This window comes from Drosophila santomea, chromosome 3R, assembly GCF_016746245.2.
Source record: "Drosophila santomea strain STO CAGO 1482 chromosome 3R, Prin_Dsan_1.1, whole genome shotgun sequence".
Taxonomy (NCBI): Eukaryota; Metazoa; Arthropoda; class Insecta; order Diptera; family Drosophilidae; genus Drosophila; species Drosophila santomea.
The window spans coordinates 4,583,733-4,608,062 of NC_053019.2; the positions used below are offsets into that span (position 1 = coordinate 4,583,733).

General features: G+C 45.0%; 4 protein-coding genes across 11 annotated transcripts; 2 read left to right on the forward strand and 2 right to left on the reverse strand.

Annotated features, from left to right (window-relative positions):
- The first annotated feature begins 260 nt into the window (after positions 1-260).
- LOC120451771 (mitogen-activated protein kinase kinase kinase 15) lies at positions 261-6,651 on the forward strand. The gene is made up of 10 exons (XM_039635701.2): positions 261-617; positions 682-876; positions 1,498-1,676; positions 2,133-3,030; positions 3,087-3,425; positions 3,484-4,286; positions 4,349-4,495; positions 4,834-5,733; positions 5,790-6,062; positions 6,126-6,651. The coding sequence occupies exons 1-10, from the start codon at positions 498-500 to the stop codon at positions 6,361-6,363; spliced, it is 4,092 nt and encodes a 1,363-aa protein (XP_039491635.1). The 5' UTR covers positions 261-497; the 3' UTR covers positions 6,364-6,651.
- A 290-nt stretch (positions 6,652-6,941) lies between these two features.
- LOC120451603 (opsin Rh1) lies at positions 6,942-8,949 on the reverse strand. Its single transcript, XM_039635434.2, has 5 exons — positions 8,766-8,949; positions 8,142-8,702; positions 7,748-7,895; positions 7,412-7,689; positions 6,942-7,348 (listed from the first exon to the last, which is right to left on the reverse strand). Exons 1-5 carry the CDS (start codon positions 8,771-8,773, stop codon positions 7,222-7,224), a joined length of 1,122 nt encoding a protein of 373 aa, XP_039491368.1. The 5' UTR covers positions 8,774-8,949; the 3' UTR covers positions 6,942-7,221.
- Positions 8,950-11,653: 2,704 nt separating this feature from the next.
- Positions 11,654-19,406, forward strand: LOC120454515. 2 transcript variants are annotated; one of them, XM_039639875.1, is made up of 9 exons: positions 11,654-12,044; positions 13,294-14,736; positions 14,806-14,933; positions 17,042-17,133; positions 17,193-17,426; positions 18,035-18,305; positions 18,409-18,858; positions 18,917-19,075; positions 19,134-19,406. In XM_039639875.1, exons 2-9 carry the CDS (start codon positions 13,443-13,445, stop codon positions 19,197-19,199), a joined length of 2,694 nt encoding a protein of 897 aa, XP_039495809.1. In that variant the 5' UTR covers positions 11,654-12,044; positions 13,294-13,442; the 3' UTR covers positions 19,200-19,406. The 2 variants fall into 2 exon arrangements, with proteins under 2 accessions (XP_039495809.1, XP_039495808.1); XM_039639874.1 differs by lacking the exon at positions 11,654-12,044 and having other exon boundaries at positions 13,227-14,736.
- Positions 18,160-24,295, reverse strand: LOC120454516 (ATP-dependent Clp protease ATP-binding subunit clpX-like, mitochondrial). 7 transcript variants are annotated; one of them, XR_005616623.2, is made up of 7 exons: positions 23,502-24,294; positions 21,097-22,472; positions 20,890-21,039; positions 20,583-20,804; positions 20,323-20,517; positions 19,855-20,008; positions 18,162-18,299 (listed from the first exon to the last, which is right to left on the reverse strand). XR_005616623.2 is itself a non-coding variant. In XM_039639879.2 (6 exons), exons 1-6 carry the CDS (start codon positions 23,557-23,559, stop codon positions 18,282-18,284), a joined length of 2,016 nt encoding a protein of 671 aa, XP_039495813.1. In that variant the 5' UTR covers positions 23,560-24,295; the 3' UTR covers positions 18,160-18,281. The 7 variants fall into 7 exon arrangements, 4 of the variants coding, with proteins under 4 accessions (XP_039495813.1, XP_039495812.1, XP_039495811.1 ...); XR_005616624.2 differs by having other exon boundaries at positions 18,176-18,296; XR_005616625.2 differs by lacking the exon at positions 18,162-18,299 and adding an exon at positions 19,532-19,779.
- Between the last annotated feature and the right edge of the window lie 35 nt (positions 24,296-24,330).

Genomic DNA, 24,330 nt, shown 5'->3' on the forward strand with positions numbered 1-24,330 from the left:
AAGTAAAATATCAGAAACTAATTATCAGAATTAGAATCAAAATGATGAAAATAAAGTGCTTTCAAAATATAAAAATCAAAATACGTACACTTTCAAAATGTTACCATTTTCTAAACTCTATTGAATATCTTTTAAATCAAGTTTTAAAAAACTGAAAAAGGCGCACTTAGCGCCAAAACTCCGGTAAGTCTTTCCCGTTTAGCATATTTTTGTGGTATATTTATGGCTCCTTTCGGTATATTGCTAGTAGCTCCGGTACGGTCACACCGCAAAAGCAAAAAGTTTCTTTATTTATTTGGTAATTATTCGTTACGCGGTAATTAACGCGATGCAAGTGCAGCAGGAACGTGGTAATGAGCGTTTTTGCCACTGAGGTGCGCGCGTCGGCCGTCCAGAAAGTGCAGAAATCGCGCGAAGTGCGCGAAGTCCGTCCAAAAGCAGAAAAGTGCCAAGAATAGCTGAGATCGAATCAGAATCCAAATCGCATCGAACCAGCGATGGATGTGGTGTGTGTAATGGATACGTCGGTGGGCGACCATCTGGATGATCGCCTCTGTGCTCTGGAGGAGATCAAGCAGGCGGTGCAGTCGGCGGGCGCTAACTTTCAGCGGGTTCAGGTGCGCCAGATGGGTTATACAATGGCATATAGGTGGCTTTACTCCACACTTGGCATCCTTGCAGTTCGAGCGCCTGGACTTTGGGGAGACGAATGTGCTGGAGACGTTCTACAACGCCGATGTGGCTGTCATCGATCTGAGCATCCTCACCCAGCAGCGACCGCTGTCCTATCACTACGGCGTGAGGGAGAGCTTCGGCATGAAGGAGAACATCCTCACCTACAACGATATCGAGTCCAAGCAGACGCTCAGTCTCAAGGTGCGTTCGGAACTATTTACATGACCAGGTGTGCCTGGTCAAAAATGCGGGCGTGATCGGGAATCCGATTCCGATAAGATAAATGCTATGACCAGCAACTGCGTGGACTCCTGTACTAGTTGCTCTTGCTGATCTTTCCACAGTCGAGCTTCCATAACGCGAACTAACGAAGTTTCTAACAGCTGTGCTAAGACACCTCTTTAAAATTAATCTTTGTATGTACATAGTATTGATGCTTTTACAAACCGCAGAAGAAACCGAAAAACTTCTGTAGGACTTTTTCGAAACTAAAAAGTTTTAAACTACATATTTTCAAAACACTTCCGCAGAGGTCAAAAACTAATTATCTGAAATCTCTTTCCCATATGGTACACACTAATTTGTACCGTGGAAGTTCGACTGTATTTCCGTCGAAACGTTTTCGTTATTTTTGTTTTGGCCGCGGCCATAAAGCAACAAAAGCATTGGCCCAGCAATAACAATAACAAATGCGAGCACGCCCACGCCAACACTCAAAGAGGAACGCACACACTTACCATACAGCGCGGCGTACACCAACGCAGTGCGGCCTGCATTCACAGTGGTGGGCACTAAATTGGGTACACTCTACTTCCCTTGCAGCTCTCGTGTGCCAACTACCTGTTTCTAAGCTACAAGCGGAATGCAGAGACCAATTCCTGCCACCTGACCAGTCAGCCCAACAGCAACAATAACAACAAGGAGCCCGCCGCCGACGGACGAGTGCCCACTTTGCAGTGGCGCCTCAAACGGAAGCTGCAGGATGTGGAGATCCAGTCGAAGTGAGTACCCCCTGCAAGTTCCCTTTGCAGTAATTCATGCACGGTGATTGGATATCTGAGCACTATTTTTAACCTACCCCTGCGGTAGATTGGCTGCTTAAGTCACGACTTACATCTAAAATGAATAAGACCGATTTATAGTGTTGGTCTTGGAAACAGATGCATATAAAAGATCATTATTCATGCATATAAAATATCATTATTCACTGTCAATTTTAAAGTTTCTTTATAGATTCATAATTGTCCTTCCAATTTAAATTACTCGGAACGCTGGTGACAATAACAATAATTGGTCAATACAATTATTGTTCGAATATATTCGATAACAAATCTTAAATCTGCTGTGCGAGATGGATGCTAAGTTAATTAGCCTTTCAGCCAGAGCACGAAACACTGTTCCTATTATGCATTACTTATGTACCTACAAACTAAACAGCTATTTTCGGTTATTTACAGAGCCCACATGCGTGAGAAATTTCTGAGTGACATGCGAACGGCGCGGGACACGTACGCCACCAACGGCGCCAAGCTGCAGAGCATCTTGCACGAGATGCGGAAGCGTCTGGACGACCCTCATGTCCTCTCCGGCGAAGTGGTACACAGCTTCATGTGCTCGCTGAGGGATGTGCAGGACTACGATGCCATGGTGAGGCTGGTGAATGACCTGAAGAACATACCCAACACCCGGAAGTACGTAGAGACGGGCAACATGAGTTTTTTGTACGCCTTCGCCCTGAACCGAAGAAATCGGAAGGGAGACCGTGAAAAGGCTCTGGAATCTTCACTGAAGGCGCTGGAAAAGAAGGAGAACCACTTTCCGGACATGCTCTGCTTGTGTGGCCGCATCTACAAGGACATCTTCGTGGAATCCGATTACACAGACGCCACCAGTTTGGCGCACGCCATTAAGTGGTACCGCCAAAGTTTTGAGGTGCAGCCAAATGAGTATGCAGGCATCAACCTGGCCACCCTGCTGGTTATCGAGGGCAAGGAGTTTACCAACACGGAGGAGTTGCAGCACATCGGCATGACCTTGAACAATTTAATTGGCAAAAAGGGCAGCCTATCCTCGCTGAGTGAGTATTGGGATGTGGCCACTTTCTTCGAGATCTCCGTTTTGGCCAAGGACTACGCCAAGGCGATTCAAGCTGCCGAGTGCATGTTCAAGCTAAAGCCACCCAACTGGTATCTGAAGTCCACCATCGGAAATATCTCTCTTATTCATCGGTTTCGAAAGAAGCCCGAGGAGCGCCAGCCGCCCATCGAGGAGCAGGTGTTCCAGTTCTGGATGGACTTCTTTCTGGAGGCCACCAACACCGAGGAGGTGAAGAACAGCATTCGTTTTCCGATTCTGGTTCGTACCCCTAATCTGCACTATAAACTCTATTGTTAACTAAAAATAAATTGCAGATCCTCGAGCCGCAGAAGATTTATATGCCCAGTTATGTGACCATTAATATGGATGCGGATGAAAAGTCCATTCAGATTGTGAACAACTGTCTGGCCCACGCAAAGAATGCGTGTAAGAAAATCCACGACTTCCTTTTCGTGGCATCGAAGATCAAGTCCGTCAGTCTTTACAAGCGCGATGATCGTTGTGCCTACTTGTACGTCCATCACAACTCAGATGATTTTCAAATATATTTTCCCTCCACTGAGCGGCGACAAAAGTTCTACGATTTGATCCTAGAGATGACTGCTGATCAGGTGGTGTTTGTAAATCTCAGCAATGATGACGCTCAAATCGAGGTGAGTAATTTACTATTCATATATCCCCGCCACATTTGCTAAATATTGTTAATTGCAGTACGAGTACGACTACGATGAGCAGAACCGCAAAATGGTGCTGGGCAAAGGCACTTATGGCACAGTGTACGCCGCCAGAGATAAGCAGACGCAAGTTCGAATCGCCATCAAGGAGGTGCCGGAAAAAAACTCCCAGGATGTGCAGCCACTGCACGAGGAGATTAAGTTACACTCTCAGTTGCGACACCGCAACATAGTTCGCTACTTGGGATCGCGCTCGGAGGACGGCTTCTTCAAGATCTTCATGGAGCAGGTGCCGGGAGGCTCGCTCTCCGACCTCTTAGAGACCAAATGGGGTCCGCTCAAGGACAACGAGTCCACCATGGCTTTCTACTCCAAGCAGATCCTCGAGGGGCTAAAGTACCTCCACGAGCAGGACATTGTTCATCGCGATATTAAGGGTGACAACGTGCTGGTTAACACGTATAGCGGCGTGGTGAAGATCTCCGATTTCGGCACCTCTAAGCGGCTGGCCCGCATCAATCCGATGACGGAGACCTTTACGGGCACCTTGCAGTACATGGCGCCGGAGGTGATTGACCAGGGCGTGCGCGGCTATGGCCCGGCGGCTGACATCTGGTCCTTTGGATGCACAAACGTTGAGATGGCCACGGGAAAGCCACCGTTCATCGAGTTGGGTTGCGCCCAGGCGGCCATGTTCAAGGTGGGCTACTACAAGAAGCATCCGAACATACCCGAGGAGCTGTCCGCCAACGCAAAGAACTTTATTCTACGTTGCTTCGCCATAAGCGTGATGGACCGACCCTCCGCATCGCAACTTCTGGAAGATCCCTTTTTACAAGAGTAAGTTTCTTAATTGACTTGCTTAATCCCTTTTTAATTGCACTTTTAATTTTCTCAAAAAGTAAACCTCGCAAGGTGCGCCCAGCCTTGCCCATCAATACTGAGTTTGGACGCAGTGTTTCGGTGCCGGCTGATCGATTTGTGCACAAGACCACACCACCGCTGAGCTACAACACAACCTGCAATACGCCCACAACGCCGGAATTGGAGTAAGTTAATCGCTGGGACTATTCTTATCAAGTTTGACCTTCCTCAATTACAAGTAAAGGTTATCTTATCTGTAACACTATTATCATTTGTATTTTGCTAATTTGAATGTCTATAACCCATTTTTCTTGTTTCTTTACTTTTACCATATCGTCTTTTATTAAACAAATAACAAGTGCCTTTGTTATTATCGTTAGTTAACATTGATTGTTGCTATCAGTTAAGTGCATATTTTTTAATAATTGGAAAATCCGAACATGGATGTAGATACCGAGAAGGGCATTAGGTGTACTGTAAATGTAACGTCATTTTAAATTGTTCTTTCTTTTCCCCGTTTCAGCATAACTCATACATCGTCCGTAGACATTGATGAGCTCCCCAGCAATCAGTTTATGCTTGAGCGTCGAAATTCCCATGGATTTTTGCTATCGCCAGAGATAGAACCCTCCACTCCGTCCTTGCGTACGAGCATCAGTGAGACGAGCGAGACTGACGGTTTTTACAGGCTAAAAAAGGATTCGCAGCGGCGAACAACGCTATCCAAGGTGCTGGCACTAGATGAATCCAAAATCTGCGATATTTGGCTGAAAAAGGTCGACGCCGATCAGCACTCGATTGCGATTAGGAAGAGCGATTTGGAGGTGTTGATCCGAGGCCTGCGGGACTACATAATGAACGAAAACGAAAAGCATTTGGAGGCGACTATCAACGAACTGAAACAAAAGCTGAACAACGACGCAGTGGCTTTAGACCATCTGCACTTAGCGCTGTACTCCTTTCAGGACGCCGTGGTCTGCGTACTGCGGTACCACTGCATTAAACCTCACTGGATGTTTGCACTAGATAATCTGGTGAAGCGGGCCGTCCAGGCGGCGGTCACGATTTTCTCTCCTGAACTGGGTGCCAATCTGGCGGACAAGGACCTGTCGGGAAATGATGATGAGAGCTTGCACACAAGTCTAATGCAGCAGGCTTCCACCGAGAGCCAGGAAAAGCAGAGCCTGGAAAAAATGCTACCCACGAGCAGCACTCGCGAAGGTGTGGGACTAACGCCTGCGGAATCGGGCGGGGATGCCCTGTCCAGTTCAATGGAGTGCGCCCGCATCCTGAGAGACATCCGTGACAATCAACAAAAGCTGCAACGCCAGCTCCTTGAGCAGCAGCGCCAGAGCATGAGGGCCCTGCATAATATCAGCCAGGAACTGGCTCACATTTACATGGGCGGCAGAAAGAGATTAAGGTGGGTAAACAGTAGGGCCTTTTAAATTTCTAGATTTAATAAAAACTTCTTAACAGACGTACTATCAACGGCTTTAACAAAAAGTGCCATAGAATGAGTCCCAGTGTGGGCGGAACGTCCGGAGTCCGTACAAATACAGCGAGCAATCCCCGGAGGCAGCTTAATAAGCATCACTTTGGCCTTCACGAAATAGACGAGCAGTTGGAGCAGTGGTTGACCCAGCATGAAATAGACGAATTCTCAAAGACGCTCATTCTGAATGAAGGATTTACATTTGACGATTTTATCTATAACATGGAAAAGCTGGACCTCATGAGGCTGGGACTGCGGTACGTTAAAGCTATTCCCAAAATTAAGTTAATCCATGCTTAGCTAACACTTGTATTTTGCAGTGTTGGCATCGAAGTGCGCTTGTGGAAACTCATTATACAGGAACGCGTCTGCACCTCGTCCGATTGTGTGGACAGTCCCCCAAGCACTTACCACAAACCCATTGGAGGCAATAGCTCTTTTGCGCTAATTGATAACAACAATACGCTACCATCACCCACAACCACAACTCCCGGAACGCCAGGCATCAAAACGAAAATAAAAAAAAGCGAAAGCGAGTACGATTCTTGCAGCGAGTGACTGGAGTTGGAAGATTTCTAAGTTGTGCCTTTACAGATACTACTGATTAATTGTTAATGTTCTCCATGTGCTACTAACCGCTGCGAGGCTCAGCTCAATGAGTTTCCAGCAGCTCTGGGTAAAATTCTCCCATGCTGACTCATGTCCTTTGAACTTTGAGTTCGAAAAGACGTTGTCTGTGTGTCCAGTTTTTACAATTGCATGTTAACTTATAAAAATGGAATTTAAGTGCCTTTAATTTAAAAAAAAAATGAAATAGAAAATATATTGTGAAGTGCTTTGCAGAAATTTGATGTTTTTTTTTCAACTGGCAGGAATTTTAAGCTTCTGACTCACTTTGAACGTAGTAACGAAGCGCAGAACGAAAATGTGCGAAGAAAACTCTTATATAAGCACGAATAAATACAAGACTTCTGTGGTTGTTTATCAACTAATAGCGGAAGATACCAGATACCAAGAACTTGAAAAATGGGTGATTTTGTTGATATTAGAACTTTTGTATGCTTAAGGTGCGATCGTCACCAGTATTTTACTGAGATCGGTTTTTGTTAGATATACCACGATATAGGAAAGGCTCATTTAGTTTATAACTTTTCTAGTTCGTTTGCATTTATTTTTTTTGTTGATTTTTTGTAGTCCTTAACTGACATTGCATGAGATTTAATAATTGAGTTTACATTGCTTTTTGTTATGTAAGAAAGTTGCATAATTTGTTTATTATTGTTGTTCTTGATGTTATTCGAAAGCGTTTCGTTCTGTTGCTGCAGTTGTTATTGCTGTTGTTTTTGTTGCTGTTGTTGTTGTAAGTAGTAAGATGTTGTTGTTGTTGTTGCTGTTCTGGTTGTTGCGCCAAAGAATTTATGCCTTGGACTCGGCCTCGCTGGCGGTGGCCTGGGATTGGGCATCGCTCGATTTGCCATCGTCGACCTTGCCAAAGACGCAGCAAGGACACTTTTCCTTGAGGGCCAGGCGGTACTTGGGATGGCTATATGGTAACAAAAGAAATTAGTAACATATTAAAGGATACAGTTGCACAACCAAAACCCACCTGATGCCGTATACAATTGGATTGTAGCAGGCGGCCGACTTGGCGAAGCAAGCTCCCCAAATGGTGTTCAGTGGTGTGAGACCCTCGAACTTGAACAGTCCCATGCAGTTGATCACCAGGTATGGAGTCCACGCCATGAACCACAGGGTGATGGTGACCAGAGCAACCTTGGCCAGCTTGCCCTCGGCGCTCTTCTCGGCATCCTCAGAGGAGCGGAGGGACTTGACATTCATCTTCTTGGCCTGCTCGCGCATGGCCTTCTCGTGGGCGGAGACAGCCTGGGGGATGATATATCGGGATAAGTCACTGGGATTAGCGAGCCTCCTAGCCACTTACAGCAATGATGAACCAGTAAGAGTAGCAGATCAGGAACAGCGGAATATAGTACACGAAGATGGAGTAGAAGATCAGGTATGAACGGGGGTTCCAGTCGCGTTCCAAGTAGTCAATACCGCAAGATGTCAGGTTACCCTCCGGCACATACCTATGACAAGCAGGATAGATATTTGAGAAAATGTTATGTAGGCAGGCACAAGATAAATAAAAGAAGAATTTCATAACCCTCTTATGGAAGTGGGTCCATAAATGGCTTTAAAACCCCATATAATTTTAGATTTTCAGACTGTTTGTTGTTTTAGAATGCTTAAGATTATGTTTAAGTATCCCATTATGATACAGAACAGACCAAAATAAATAAGTTCACAGATGGTCTACCAGGTAGAGGACTCACCTGCTCCAGCCGAAGGCGGGCGCCAGGCACCAAATGCTCGACATGAACCAGATGTAGGCTATCTTGCCCAGGGCCAGCGGAATGGTCATTGGCCGGCCGGCCATGCCCTTGACGATCACTTGGTATCGATCCAGGGAGATCATGCACATGGACCAGATGGAGCTGCAGCCGAAGGCCGAGCCCAGTCCGGCGTAGATGTCGCACATCATCGGGCCGAGCACCCAGGTCTCGAAATACAGATTGATGCCCATCATGGGCGTGTTGGTGATCATGATGCCAAAGTCGGAGATGGCCAGGTTGATGACCAGCAGGTTAGCGGGCGTGCGCAGAGATTTGGTGGTGGCGAATATGTAGATCACCACGCCATTTCCGCACCAGGAAATCATGCCGATCATGATCATGTAGGCGGTCAGGATCTTGGCCCAAATGGGGTCCATGGCGGGGAACTGGTTCCAGTACGGGCTGATAAGGTGGGCCATGTCGGGCGTGACCTTGTCCACCACCGATCCATTGGACAGGGGGGCAAAGTGTGGCCCCAGTTGCGCGGCTGCTACTGCAAAGCTGCAACACCGAAGCAAAAGTTAAGTTACAGACCACTACTCCCAGTGGATCCACGGATCGTACCTCTCCATTGTGTTTTGGTTACTGGCTGCGTCACTATATCCCGCCTATATCACACTGTCTACATAAAAAGCTGCAAATTCACTAACAATATTTCTAACACTTTTTACATAAAGGGTTCCTGGATTCTGAATATTTCACTGGGCGGACTATTCGCGGCGATTGGTCGTTGGAAACCTGCATTGTCTGCATTCTGAACCCTGGCTTTTATAGTTTTCGTGGCGCTCGTGTAACCCCTAGTCTTGAAATTCAATTAGGCCAGCCTAAAAATATGTGTACAGTGTGCAGAGGAAAGTGTCGACAGCTTTTGGCTTATAATCATAATAGCCATAAGAAAAGCAAGCGCGCATAGCAATGGGCCAATGTCAATAGTTAAAGGCATTTCAAGGGTTTCCAAGAGGGTTCTGGCCGAGCATTAGTCTTCTCCCGAGGCTGTGCAGAAAGCAACGGCGAAAGTCAGCGACTTAATGTGTTAATGCCTAGACATATTTAAAAAACAACATGAAAACATATCGCAGCAGAAGAAATGCCAGTGTCAATCGTCTGCGACACCAGTGCGTATGCGCAATTAAGTATACGCAGCATGTGCGCTGATGAAGGCACATCTCGACAGATCGGTTAATCTTGGATTAGATGAGGAACGTCAGCTGTCGGGAGTCGTAAATAAATCTATTTAAATGAACAAAATGAACACCCTCTCCCAGACGCTAAGCTGCTTATGGATTTTGTGTGTCGATTGATCTTTTCGCACCTCCATTCAATTTTCCGCACATGTTTTGTTTTTTTTTTGTGTGGGCAGCTTGTATTTTAATTTGTCAGCCCACTTTTGGCATAAAAGCCTTTTGTTCGCCATTGTGCGATGGCTCTACACATCAGCTTAAATTGGGTCAAGTTTTAGGCTAATCCAAATGGCTGGGATGTCACGCTTTGTGCCCAGCCCAAATATGGAACTCAACTGAAATAACTGTCAAGCATTCTGACAGTCGACACATGTTGGCAGATCTTTCGGTTTTAATCAATTACACACCGCAAAACAATAAAAACAAAAACGCTGGTAATAAATATTCATATGAAGTCAGCCAGCGCAAAAAACTAACAAAAATACCGAGGTGCAAAACCGGAAGCTGCGCTCATATCGCCATTATCATTACGATCAATTTGATCATTATGATCGTTATACCGGCGTCATCGTTAGCCGCACTTGCGGTTCCCATACTTGCGTATTTACCTACAAGTCTGTGTGTGTATATATGTATATAAATACTATAATCTGGCTATAAACCAAAACACGAATCGCATTACAATTTATTCGACATTTTCGGGTTCTCTAAACAAACAAAAGTAACCCGCCCACCTGCTAGATGCTAGATGGCCCAAACATAAAAAGCCAAGAAACGAAATGGGTACAGCAACAACGGAGACATATGGACAACTAAATGCAACAAACATTGCGATGTGAAGTGGCAGACGGCTGCCGAAGGCGGGGAAGAAGACGATCATTTAGCATTAGCAAATAAGCGAGATAAACGCTTCGATCCGTAGTCGTTGTTATTGTTGTGGAATTTGTTGTTTTCCTGCTCAATGAGGCGGACAAATTTGAAATTGGAGAGGAAAAACGAAACTTACCTGGGACTTTGAATACCCTATTCAAAAACATCTTTCATTTAGCTGATCATTTGGTTTTTGAACTAAGAGTAAGGAACGTAGACTAAATACCCCAAAAATTATATACAATTCTGTTGATCATGTGATCAAAATAAGTACAAAAGAGAGTTTAGGGTGTGTGCGCCTGAAAGTATGCTGTACTTATTCTACGAATTTATTAAATGTAATTTAGGGTGGACTTTGAATTGAACCCATATCCTTACGCGAAAGTATTCAATGCAAATTCGTTTTATTATGGTACGTGCTGTTCACGTGACTCGTCCAAACTTTTCAAACGAACCGTGACACCCTGCCTCCAGGGCACAGTGTATAATTAACAAACACCTATGATTTGATTTTTGTATTTTTATGTTCGACACTGGATTGTGTGAGTGAGTGTGTGTGAGTGTGCGTGTGAGTGGGTAAACGACGGCAAGTGTTCTGCCGACGTCGCTGCTGCTGCGCCGTCGTGTGGGGGTAGGTGAGAGCGCAGAGAGAGCGAGAGGATGGGGATGGTGGAGCAGCTGCTCAAAGAACGCCAAAGTAATGGATCTTTTCGGGCGCCGCTCTCTTATTCTCTCACTGCGGCTGCGCTGTTCTATTAGCTATTTTTTAGCTCATTTTAAAACAGATAATTAAAACGAAGTCTAATATGGTCACAATGGTCCTTTCTATTTTTTATACTGTTATAACTTTAAATATTCTACTATTATTGTATTTATTGTAATAGTGATATTAAACTACTTACGTAAAAACAATTCAATGTAGCTTTCTCTTTACAAAATATCCCCATTTTGTTTAAATATTGTATAATGTTAATTTTGCCAACTGAATGACATTTCACATACATTTGTAAGGTCTGTGAAAATTCCTTTCTTACTGGCAAGACCTTGACCCTGAAGGGTCAGTATAATCGCCCCCTTCAAAATGTTTGCTTAATCCGATCTGTCGGATTTCCCAGTCGATTTGTCAGCGGTTTTTTCCGTCGCTTGGCTCACCTCTGATTTGATCGCAGGTCGCTCGTGTGTGGGAGCGCTCGTTCTTGGGGGCTGCGAGTGTCATTAGCGTAGTTGCAGCAGTAGGAGCAGCAGCAGCAACAGCTGAGATCACCGCGGAGCACTCTCGCTCATCCGCTCCGTTGGCTCGTCATCTCTGCGGACCGATCGATTGGATCGCTCGCAGAACGGAGGCTGATGTTATTTTCAGCGGCCGAAGATTTACAGTAACAACACGGACCTTAGCAGCATCGCGTGCACCGCTTGTCGCTCGTATATACTACGGTTTTCCGTTTTCGGACTCGCATTTTCTGATCTGTGGATTCTGTGTTCTGTCTCTGCTCTGTTTGCCGTTCTGTTTGCTGTTAATTTTAGACTCGCCAAGCGGAAGCTTGCCAGAGTTTTCCAAAATATCCCGCTGCCGCGTGTGTTTTCCCCCGTTTGTTAATATTTCTCGCATTTCGCCAAAAAAATGTCGTGCCGCGAAAATTTCGATTAACCTCTGGTCGGTTTCGGTTTCGGTTCGGCTTGGTTAATTAATTAATGACGGAATCTCTCGGTGTCGCCGTTGTTGTCAGCACGCGCCCTCCGGGCCCAAATGCAATTAAATCATTAATAAAGGCAGACAAATATTAAACTATATGTACGTCATGCACTATACACCCCACCAACCACACACACACATACGCACACACTGGCTCGTAAAGTGTATGTAAAGTGCATTGGGCGAGTGTGCGTGCACGTGTGTCTGTGAGCGGCAACTACTTCGAAATTTATTTTCGAATAAATAGTACAAAGTTGAAGAAGCAGCAGCCGCAGTCGCAAACGCAACGCAGCTCCCGGTTTCATCTCGTCCCCATCCCCATTCCCATTCCTATCCCAGTGGAACCCCACGTAAAAACGGCGAAATAGTACAACCGACAGCTGCGCCCAAGACAATAGCAGCGCTAAGTGCATTGGCAAACGACTTTCCTTTTTGGCTATCTATGAACTTTGTTTTGCACAATGATGAAATTTTTTTAAAAATACCATTTAACAGAGACTAAAATTAAAAACAAAAATGATTATCAAAGTTTTTACAAAAGATACTGACTCAATATAAGTACATGTGTAGGTCAGTTTCGTTCGTCAATGCAATGCATGGTCACCGTCAACAAAATATCTTTGCTGACGCTAATTTATAAATGAGGCATTTTGTTATTTTATAAAGTAAGATGAAACTAAAATGCCTTTCTAGTAATCTCAGATTTAAGTAATAATTGAAAATATTTATTTATTTATATAACTAAAATCAAGTTAAATTTAAGTAACTGCAAACAAACAGGAAGGAAAACTTCTATGAGATCACATAGTGCTACAATTTTGGCCGCTCTTGTCTATTTCTTACGCATGCACAGTGGGTTCCCGTTTATCTTTGACCCGTCAAAAAGATACAATTAATTCAATTGATTAATTGTTTGTTTTTGCACAAACATAACCAAATGGAATGTCGAGATGATTCAACGTGACACTATAATTGTTCACGTTTTTGGCGCCAAAGGTGTGGGCCATTAATTAAGCCCCTGATATGATAATTGCTCCTGGTAGTTGAATGTCTATTTTTTTCTGGTTTTCAATGGCTCCGCAACCACTGTGCCCGCCGTGTACGCGTCTTACGTATCTGCTCGATATTCCTATGCCGATGCGATGCCTAGTCTGAATCCGTATCCCGTATATTTTCGTGTGGTGCGTCTGTGTTTCGAATGTTTCGTATTCGGCGTCTGAAATAAACGAAATAGGAAATTTTGGTATTTTCCTTTATATAAATAGATTTTGCCATACGCAGTCTACGTAGAAAAAGTTGAAAACGCTGAAAATGTGAAAAGTGAATGAAACGCATGTGAATCTTGCAGTGCCAAACGACACAACAAAGCCGGGAAAATTCAATAAAAATCCAATTAAGATTTCAATAAATTATTTAAATGAAAATGTGAGCAGTGAACATGTGAATACCCAAACAGCGAAAAAGAAGAATACACATTTTCCGAGATACTGAATCAAAATGCAAGCCAATTCGAGCACCACCACCACAACAACGACCACCAAGACCAAGAAGCTCAGCAGCGGCACGGGAACCAACATGATCAGTTCGGTGGCGGTCACGAGTGCCATCAAAACCACCACCACGACTCGTAAGCCAGCGGGATCTGGAGTCAGTCCCAAGACGTCCAAGGCGCAAGGAGCGTCGAACAGCACTTCAGCCACCAGCGATTCAAATGCGGAAATAGCCGAGTTGACCAAGAAGATCAACGACCATGCCGACGCCATCTACCACACGTGGAAAAGCCAGGGCATTCCGCCCCCAGAACTCCTACAGATGTACACAAACGCCGCAGCCTCCGGCGACCTTTCGGATGTGGCCTCGCCCACCGCCGATGCCGAGGGTCTCCAGAAGATGGTCACCAGCTTCGTCAACAAGGACAAGGAGCAGCGCGGCAAGACCAACAGCCTAAAGAAGTCCGACATCACAGCCAACGGCAAGGTGAAAAAGGCAGTGGTCTCCAGCTTCAGTCCGGTGCCTGATCAAGCCCTGAAATCGCCCAAAAAAGTGGCCGCCGTTTCCGTCAGCAAGACCCTGCCCGATGTCAATCTCAACTACGACATCAGCCTGGACCTGGACGTGAACAACCTCTCCTCGCAGCAAACACAAAATCTCCTGAAGATTAGCGAGCTCATCCAGCAGCAAAAGGACGCCCCAGCTACAGTGGGAAAAAAGCGGCAGAACAGCAAGGCCAACAGCAGCACCAGCAACAACCACATCGGCAACTCTGCCAGCACCAACAAGTTAACAGCCTCAGAGCAACCCACCAAAAAACAGAGCAAGGCCAGCAGCAGCGGGAGCAGTGGAAGCAGCAGGATCGGATCGGCTGCTGTTAGTCTAGATGTCGTCGATGGGCCATCAGCTGCGAGAATGGCCAACAGCACGGCAGTGAGTGATAAGGGCGCCGAGCCGGCGGCCACCACCAGTCGCAAGTCGAGCAAAACCAAAGAAACAAAAGAAACTAGCGCCGATTCGAAGCCGGCAACCAAAGAAAAGCCCACAGGGGTAGCCACAGTAGCCACAGTAGCCAACGCACGCAAATCAACAAGTCGCATCGCCACTGAAAACGCCGGCAACATAGCGGCAGCGACAGCGGCAACATCGGCAACATCGGCAGCATCGGCAACATCGGCAACATCAGCAACATCGATGGATGCAGCGCCAGCGACAGCGGCCAGCACAACGATGCCAACGTTAAATAAAGTCAAACCGACCAGCGGGGCGCGGGCGGCCCTCACCAATGGCCAGGACAAAAGTAATACCATCGACTTGAATCCCATATAGTGCGATAGCTATCCATCCAGATATCGGTCTCTACTTCCAGTGAATCTCCTCACCCGCGGCTCCGTGGCCGAGCGCGTGCTCATGTTCGAGAAGTGTCCGGATGTTCGGCACGCCTTCCTGAACATCAAACGACCCCAGACGGACCCTCCGCCCAAGAGTCTCTTGAAGGTGAGTTATGAAAACCTGTGCAGAAATCTTCATTTTCTGCGGCCAAGTGTAGTGTGCTCGTGGTGTTATCTAATAGCTGAAAATGCCAGAAGACAATGTGCAAAAAACCGAACCAATTGCAATCGCCCATTTGTTTTCGTTCGACTTTTTGTGGGCTGCTCTTATCGGTGCGAGCGCACTGCATCATTGATTGATTTAAGGTTACCCCAAGACGCCATGCGAGAAACGCTTGCCAAGTGGCTGGCGAAGATCGGCGCATCGGCCATAGGAGCGCCGAGTGAAAGAGGTTCCTCTGATCTAGAGGGGTTTCATTTCGCAAGCAATATGGCTATCCAATACTATCAACCAAAAACAGATATATTAGCTAGAGACTTAAACAGCTCACATTGTTTCATTGTTTGTTTGTTGTTTCTATTGTACCAATTTTTATACAAGAATAGCAAATATTTCTTAACTTACGGTCTTAAGATGTAATATTTAATTATTATTATTATACAAAACTTCCAAGACCGATTGATTAAATATTTTGGATCATATAATAAAGAGTTAGAACTTTAGAAACGTATAGAACTCAAAGTTGTAGCATTATAAAAGCAAGCAAGTTTTGGCGAAATCCTTAGTCTGCGTTTTGAAGCGACTTCTTTTAATGTACATAAAGTTTGCTCATACGTCCAAGAACCTGTTGACTACTCTTCTGCTCCGCAGAGTTTGTTGGGAATCATAGTAGTCTCGCATGCCCACATCGAGTGCTCCCAGTGTTGTGTGCATATTTTCGTATATAAACAATCAAATCAAGCATTTGCGATCAGCACAATCGTGCATAAGCAAAGCAACAAAAATAAACTAAATAACAACCAAACCGAATTCAACACAACCCCAGCACACGATCATCATCACTTTTGAGCACTTCGAAATGCAATTCGCTTTGCTTTTTTCAGGCTTTGGTGCGGATTGTTGCTTTGGTCGGGGGTTTTTGTTTCAGAATTGTTTAATTGCTTAATTACATGTGCGGGCGGGCGCGGCATATTTGGTTTTTTTATGAATGGCTTACCAAACCGAAAATCTGTCCAGCTTAATTGAACTTTGCTTTACTACGAGTGTCTGAGAAATTCCCCACTTCTTGCCAAGCGTCTGATCAAAGCAAACAAATCGGCTAAAAATAGCTATAATCCTGAGAAAAAAACAAATTTTTTGCAATTTAGTTTTAAGCAGGGGGCAGACACAAGAATCGATCTGCTAGTGCTTTTTGGTCTCTTTGCTCTTTGTCTATGAATTGGGCAACAGTGCGTATGCGTAATATTTGACTATAAACGATGTGTAGCCGGGCGTATACGTAATGTGCGCACATGCCAATGAATTGTTTTCCCTTCCGTAGGGGCTTCTCGACGTGGTCGAGTGAGGAGATTAATATTTATGTCTCCGTTGACAGTTTTAAAATCATGAATGGCCTGGCCATGAATTATGATAGATAAAAAGTTCTCACAAGAATAAAAACCAAATAGAGTCATTTTATGTTAAAGGGAAAAACAAGAAAAACGTTAATAAAAGAATTTAGATTTAGTGGACTGAATTTACAAGTTAAATCTGTTCAAATCAACATAGCTCAACAAATTGTTCATGTTTTTTTTAACTTAAATTAACTTAACCTTTTAAATTTATAGCAAGCGATCTTTTGCCTCCCCTTTTTCGCTTATACGATATGGAATTCAATGCATTTATTCCACGAAAAATCGAAACCATTAAAATCCCACGTAGCAAATATGTTTCCATTATTTACCAAATAGCAGCGAGGTAACTTAAACAAAAAGTATTTACTCTTGCGCCTACACTCACCGCCTAAATTAGACAACAATTGGATGATGTTTATTTGAATGGCAAACATTTAATAATAAATTCAAAGGTAAAGGGCGAATGTACGTCGATATGGGCGTGGCAGTCTGTGGCTTTTGGGGCGAGAGTGGGAAAACAAATTTCCGCAAAAACGTAAACAAAGCCAAAAATTCGAGAATAAATTGCACATTTTATTGAGTGGCGCTTTGGCAGCCACAACAAGGGAATGTAAACAATTTGTGAGTGAAATTCATTTTCGCATTCATATTCGTCGACAGGTCAAGCTACATGCCACACCGCCCCCGCCGCCCCAAGAGCAGAATCTGCTGCAGAAGGAGATCCGCTCCACAAAGAGCGTCTACATACCCAGGTGAGCGGATCCATTGATGTGGTTTCTAAGGTGTGCATTACCTATCTATCATCCGGCAGATTCTACTTTCCACACGGCAAGCCTCAGCCCAACATCGCCATGGAGCGCGTGGTGCGCGGCATCCTCTCCGCCTTCGACAGCTTTCCCAACAACCAGGTGACCAAGGACGAGCTGCCGCGCATCCTCAAGATCTGTGGCCTGCCCTTCTACTGGCGCATGCCGGTGATGGTCTTCTGCCAGTCGGCCAGCTCGGGTCTCGTCGAGCGTCAGAGGTTCGTCGAGTTCTGGAAACAGTAAGTACCTCCTAGATCCTGAAATATCCTTACAATGTACCTGTTCAGATATTGCCAATGTGATGAATGAACAGCACAAGATATCCTGACATATTATACAATGTTGTTTTATAATTTTGATTTTAGTTAAAACTGAACAGAAGTATTTACAAACATTTGAATAAACAGAACCATATATTTTGGTTTTCTTTTAATAGTTTTCTTTTTAACAATCCAAACGCTTCTGTATTCAAATTGTAAAAAGCGTTTGGGTTTATTTCAGATTTTAATTTGATTCTTGCAATATTTTACCTTGATATTACCACTCAAAAAAAATAAAAGATACCAATTCAACCGTAGGCGTTGGAATGTGCGTTCGCTAACACATTTTATAAGGCAGATGTAATATTACACAGAAATAAGATTTGACTCAGGAATTTTATGATTTATTTTTATTTTCGTGTTTAAATGGAATGTTATAAGTAAGAAAACGAGAAAAAAGTGAAACATCTTATTATTATTATTAATTAGTTCGTCTAGAAAACAATACTCGTTCTGGACGAAGAAAGTACTTCTAGGCTCAAATATTCTTATATTTATTATTTTATTTATTTTAATTTTACTTGCAGAATGAATGTTTATTGCCATGAGGCGGCCTCGAGATTCGTGTACATTCTGTCGCGTGGCCAGAGATTCCGTTCATACATCGTGCCCGAGGACCTGGTGCCCATGGTGCAGGATGTGGTGGACACACACCCCGGCTTGGCCTTTCTCAAGGAAGCCACGGAGTTCCATTCCAGATACGTGCACACAGTCATCGCGCGCATTTTCTATTCAGTAAACCGCAGTTGGAGCGGAAAGATCACAATAGCCGAACTAAAACGGTCCGATCTGCTGGAGGTGAGAAAAGTATATCAGTGATCTATCTAAAATATAATTATATTAAAACTTGTTCTGGAATAATCAGAGAATATATTATGTATATTTTTAAACCCGCCCACAGATGATCAGTCTGCTGGAGGAAGAAGAGGACATCAATCAGATAATGGCCTTTTTCAGCTACGAGCACTTCTACGTGATTTACTGCAAGTTTTGGGAACTGGACAAGGACCACGACCTGCTGATCAACCAGGAGGACCTGGCCAAGCACAGTGATCATGCCCTGTCATCGCGCATCGTGGAGCGCATCTTCTCGGGATGTGTAACGCGCAGCGATAACAAAAAGGCGCCGGAAGATGAGGCCAAGATGTCCTACACGGACTTTGTGTGGTTCATCCTCTCGGAGGAGGACAAACGGACGCCGACGGCAATCGAGTATTGGTTTAGATGTATGGACGTTGACGGAGATGGAGTGCTGTCCATGTACGAACTGGAATACTTCTACGAGGAGCAGCAGCAAAGGATGGAGGGAATCGGCATTGAGTGCCTGCCTTTCGAGGACTGCCTGTGCCAGGTGGGGATCAGATATTAAATTCCAATTTGAAGAAAATTATCAATTTTGCTTATATTAGATGCTAGATATGATCAAGCCCGCAAATCGGGACTGTATCACCCTGGGCGATTTGAAACGCTGCAAAATGACGCACGTCTTCTTCGACACTTTCTTCAATCTGGAGAAGTATCTGGATCACGAACAACGAGATCCGTTTGCCTCTCAGCGAGATGAATATGTAAGTGGTTCTAGCAACAATTGGTGAAGCCCTTCTCAAACTGTTATCTATTTCGCAGACCTCCGATTGGGATCGCTTTGCGGCACAGGAATACGAACTGCTCATATCCGAGGAAAACGATTAAGGGTCGTCAAAAGATATTTATTAACTTACAAATTTTTATACAAATTTATACACTACGAGATGAAAAGGAAACGTAAAAACAAACAAGAAGAAGGAACTACTATTAGTCCATTATGTGCAATAAATTCAAATTATTTATTATGAGTTCTGCTGACTTAGTTAAATTTTAATGACGAATAAAATAAAATGAATTAAAACTAAAAATTGATATCTACGTTGTTTACCTTGTTATTTACTTCCGAACTGAAACGCGGAATGGAAAACCCCTTGACGCATTTCTCAAAAAGTTAGCATTCAGCTTTTTATTTTGAAAAGTCAGAGGAATTCCTTATCAATTTTTTTCATTTTTTTATTTATTTTTTGTTTTAGAAATGTATTTTTCAACTTAAATTAGTTAAAAGTAGAACGTGCTTCTCGTTTGTCATAATTACAACGCTACAAGAACTCATTTCGAAACTCAATTTAGACTATGCAAAAATTTGCCTAAATATATGTTTACGTTTGTATATATAATTGGTATATGCAAGAGAGGATCCTAGCGCCAATTGACCACATCATTGCCAACATTGCAGATTTCCGATCTTTGTATAATATAATGTTTAAAAAAAACTGTGGCTCTTATTCATGAATCACTTTGGATTTGTTATTCCACTTACAAGTGCTTCGGGCTCAAAAGATTGCGCTGCTTGTCGTTTATGAATCACAGATGCATATGGGATTGAGGATATATTCTTTATGATTGTATGCGAAAGCATTCATACACTCCTCAGCGGGTCATATTTTACAGAGTGATGGGTTCGAGGAAGGGATCTACGATGAACCAATAAATTTACCATTCAAACCAGACTAAAAAATATACATGTTAAAGTGGGAATAATGAAAGTATCATAAGGGTTCAACATTAAATTGTGTTTATGAGAAAAATTAGCGCTGACGATTCGAAATTAAGCAGCTAGACAAGCTTAAGAAGCTGTATAGGGGATATAAGATAAAAGAGTTTACAGAGAAGAAGCTATTCGGAAAGCGTTGCGAATTAAAAGGTTTCTCTTTGTTCAAGTGTGGTCTCAATTTCGGTTTTGGTTGGCTTTGAATGTGGATCTGTCTGATTACTGTTTTAGTCGTACTTTCTCACTATTCTCAAAGTTCTTATCATTATCGGTTGTGGTATCGGAATCCGTCGCAACCGTCCCAGATGCCGGGGCGTCTGCATCACGACTGTACTCGGGGGTGGAGCTGCCCTTGACATAATCGGCGGTTATGTGAACACCTCGAATATCTGAACCAGGCACTATGAACATGGGATCCAGCAGCAGTTGTTCCTGAAAAGGATGATAAACATGTTTATGGTTTACCTCTTATTTGTTTCACAAATTCAATGTTTTACCATTATGGAGCGCAGTCCACGAGCTCCCGTGTGCCTTTCCATCGCCAGCTGGGCTATCGACTTTACAGCATCCTCGGTGAACGTAAGATCTACCTCATCAAGACCCAGGAGTGCCTTATATTGCGGCACTAGAGCGTTTCGCGGCTCGGTAAGGATACGCACAAGCATGCTAACGTTCAAACTGTGGAAGGGAACGATAACCGGGAAACGTCCAACGAATTCCTGCCAAACAAATTGGGTTTTAAAATAATCCAAGATTGTTTTATGACTACATAGTAATATTTAAAACTTCACTCCTGGTACTTACCGGTATCATGCCGAACTCAACGAGATCACGAGCCTGCACTTTGGTCAGGCATTTATCACGCTCCTCCTGGTCGTTGTCCATGGGACTGGCGGCTGATTGAGCTGCACGACGGCCAGATCCGCTGGTCGAAGGCATGCCGAAACCCAAATACTAAAAAGTATAAGAGGCAATCAGTGAGTAAAGGCTGAGTGAATAAAACTAACTTACCTTTTCGTTGAGACGACGTGCGATAAGCCTGTCCAGTCCTGTGTAGGCACCAGAGGCCACGAAAAGGATATTTGTGGTGTCCACCTGGACTGTTTCGCCACGCAGCTTGCGCGGGGAGTTCCGCTCCGGCACGTTGACCACTGTGCCTTCGAGCATTTTTAGCATGCCCTGCTGCACGCCCTCGCCTCCAACGTCACGAAGCTGGTGAATTCCGGGGACGGCACCGATTTTGTCCACCTCGTCGAGGAAAACAATGCCCGTCTGTGCGCGCTCTACATTGTAGTTGGCATCTTGCAGCAGCTTTGAAATAACGCTCTCGATGTCCTCGCCCACATAGCCCGCCTGTGTCAACGTGGTGCAGTCGCAAATGGCGAAGGGCACATCCAGGCACTTGGCTATGGTCTGGGCGATCAGCGTCTTACCGGATCCCGTGGGGCCCAACATGATTATGTTACTCTTCTCCAGTTTGACATCGCCGGACTGGCGGTCAAGTATTTCTGATCCGGATCGATGGTCGCCACCTCCACGCGCACTGCTGGATGATGCACCCGTTAGTCCTGCTCCAAGTCCAGGTCCTCCCATTCCCCCGCCCATGCCCATCTGAGACGGCGACTTTGGAGGCAGTTCGTTGCCCGGGGAGCTGTTCAGGGTGTGTCCTATACCGGTAATGTGTAGCAGGTCGGGCCGAGGAATACCATCTAGGCCGCCCCCGGATCCACTGGCACCAGCTCCCTGGTTTTGCAGTTGCGGCAGATTGTGGTGGATGCGCTTGTAGTGGTTGTAGACGGCCACTGCCAGCACCTTTTTGGCAAAGTCCTGTCCCACAACGTGCTTGTCCAGGTACTCCATTATCTTTTGTGGTGGAGGTGGCGGCTTGCGCTGGTTCTTGGGCTCGTCCTTGGTGCGCTGCTTGGTCTCCACTTCCGAGAGCACAACGAAGAAGTAGTTGCACTTGGCGCACTTAACGAACCGCGTCGAGCTCACAAAAGTCTCAACCTGGGTGCAGGCGCTGCCGCACTTTGGGCACGAGAGGAACTTGTCACTGCCGCCGCCTGGCGGATCGGCGCCACTAGCCGAACTGGCTCCAGAACCAGCCGCACTGCCTGGGCTCTTCGCTCCACTACCTCCCGACGCACTGGCTCCCCCTTCGCTGCCGCTACCACTGTCGCTGGAGTCCCCTGGCGTTCTGGAGGTGGCGTTGGTTACATCAATATATGCTGGTATTGCCATCGCGGGCTCCAATCTCATCAGTCGATTCCTTGCGCAGTTCCGTGTTGCTAGGTGGAAGCGTCTTACGCCGCAGTTGCTGTCATCCGCAGATCCTGCGCTTAGGATAACACATCTTGCCGAGCGCTGTGATTGACCAGCCCCGCTTCCTGGAAATAAAGTATATGTATCAATATAGATAACTGTGCTATAAAGAATTTCTTTAAAAAGTCGAGTTTATAAATTGCGTACAATTTGGTAGTCATCTAAGGTTTGTTGTCACTGTGCATGGATCCGAAAGATTTAAATTGTGTCTCGTGCACAAAGCAGAATAATGGAAGCATCGACCCCATGTGCGGGGTTAATGCTTTCCAAAGCACAGGCAATTGATAACAACAAAGGGAATCCGGGGAAGAGAGTCTCTAGATTGGCCCACAAAAACGAACTAACAAGTGGAGGCCAAGGGCAATTAGCATCTTCCGATATCGCAGATGACTCGCACCTTTTTCGCAGTAGTGCTATTCGAACAGGGCACTGATAATGGCTAATCTCGGAATTCACAGGTGCTGTACATTAGACAACAGAAAACAATCTCTGCAGGTTTCTTTCAGTGAAATTTGTGAGGTAAACTTCCGGCTCTCGCTTTCCTAACCTGCAGGCCAGCAAATATAATAACCAACAGTTGGCCATTAAATATGTGTAAAAAATTGCTCCACTGCAGACATGTAATGATAAAACAAAAAATCATTGCGTCAGAGCGGCAAGCAGTAGTTGCGCTACCTGGCCATTCGGGCCTTATTCAACAATTCAAGTTCAGTTGGTCCAAGAGCCACGCTTGTCTGATTGGAAACGTCGAGGGGGTGGCCTCCAATCAGATGCGTGTGGCTTGTGAATGTAAAGTCAGTTGGGCGAAACCCCTATTCAGCGACGCCACTGTGGCCCGTTGACCGCGAGCAGCTTTTTGGTATCAAAAGAAGACGACCTTCACTCAGTGTTTTGGTTGCTTGACACTAGACAAGAAAAGTTCAGCAAGCAGAGCAGCTAGAAAATTCTGATAAGCCAAATGGCGGGGGGTGGGTTGGGATTCCGATGCAGGCTGTTTTTTTGTTGCCATTGCCAGTTGTTGTTGATTCACGGCTAATGACGCAGTTACGTATGCGATTGGCAGCACAACAACAACAATACGGGGCAGCACTTACCCTTTGCCCACACACTGTATTTGGGGCCCAGCAGGATAATCCGCCGCACCATGCTCATGGTGGCTGCTGCCCGCCGCCTATGCGCCTTCTACCTCTGTTCCTTCTACCGCTTCCTCCGCGCCCGCTGCAGTTGCTTCTGGACTCGGATTCCCCTGCGCCCCTGCTTTGCTTCGCTACTCAGCTGGCCGCCGCTTCTTCTTCTTGCTCTGCTGATCTGCAAAGTTGATCTGTAAGTTGTTGTGACTCCTGCTGGGGATGGCTCGGCTTTTAGGGATTCCTCTTTTGTATCCACTTGTTGGTTTTCCGTCGCTCTCCAAAATGCGTCGCAATTTGGATGATTTTCCGCCTGCCTTGCTTTATTTTCGGAGGAAAATGGGGGGAATAGATTGCGCTCTGCACGTAATTTTTGTGGCTGTGTGCGTGCGTGTGATTCTCGTTGTTTTGGCTGCCACACTCGCTATGCTTCTTCTTGCTTATTCGGTGGTTATACCGTATTAAAAGATCCGCTAATTTGTAGGGTCTCCACCATTATCTGATCCAATTTTTGTCTCTTGTAAGTACTCGGAAAATATGGAAAAATCGCAGCAATCCAAGTAAACGATTACGATAGCAATCGATTGTTACTATCGGCCTCAGCTGTTCGCAGCTCTTCTTCTTCTCAATCTTCGGTGAGGCCGCGCAACGCACAGTGGAACACAAAGTGACATAAAGTGGACAAAAACGAGGAGCCAAAAACTGTGGCTTTGAAACTGGGAATTTTGTTGTCTGCTGGAATTTTGACTGTGTCGAGGCCGGAAAAGTAAATTTTTAACACGAAAATGTAAGAACG

Coding starts and splice junctions, on each gene's coding strand:
- LOC120454516 (XM_039639877.2), bottom strand. CDS start 23,559: ATGAGCATGGTGCGGCGGATTATCCTGCTGGGCCCCAAATACAGTGTG. Junction 20,518..20,582: donor GTGGACTGCGCTCCATAATG/GTAAAACATTGA, acceptor CATCCTTTTCAG/GAACAACTGCTGCTGGATCC. Junction 20,045..20,322: donor ACTTTGAGAATAGTGAGAAA/GTACGACTAAAA, acceptor TATATTTTTTAG/TCTGGTTTGAATGGTAAATT.
- LOC120454515 (XM_039639875.1), top strand. CDS start 13,443: ATGCAAGCCAATTCGAGCACCACCACCACAACAACGACCACCAAGACC. Junction 17,134..17,192: donor AAGAGCGTCTACATACCCAG/GTGAGCGGATCC, acceptor ATCATCCGGCAG/ATTCTACTTTCCACACGGCA. Junction 19,076..19,133: donor CCTCTCAGCGAGATGAATAT/GTAAGTGGTTCT, acceptor TCTATTTCGCAG/ACCTCCGATTGGGATCGCTT.
- LOC120451771 (XM_039635701.2), top strand. CDS start 498: ATGGATGTGGTGTGTGTAATGGATACGTCGGTGGGCGACCATCTGGAT. Junction 4,287..4,348: donor GAAGATCCCTTTTTACAAGA/GTAAGTTTCTTA, acceptor TTTCTCAAAAAG/TAAACCTCGCAAGGTGCGCC. Junction 5,734..5,789: donor GGCGGCAGAAAGAGATTAAG/GTGGGTAAACAG, acceptor ACTTCTTAACAG/ACGTACTATCAACGGCTTTA.
- LOC120451603 (XM_039635434.2), bottom strand. Junction 7,896..8,141: donor CCCGCCTTCGGCTGGAGCAG/GTGAGTCCTCTA, acceptor TGCTTGTCATAG/GTATGTGCCGGAGGGTAACC. Junction 7,690..7,747: donor CTTACTGGTTCATCATTGCT/GTAAGTGGCTAG, acceptor ATCATCCCCCAG/GCTGTCTCCGCCCACGAGAA.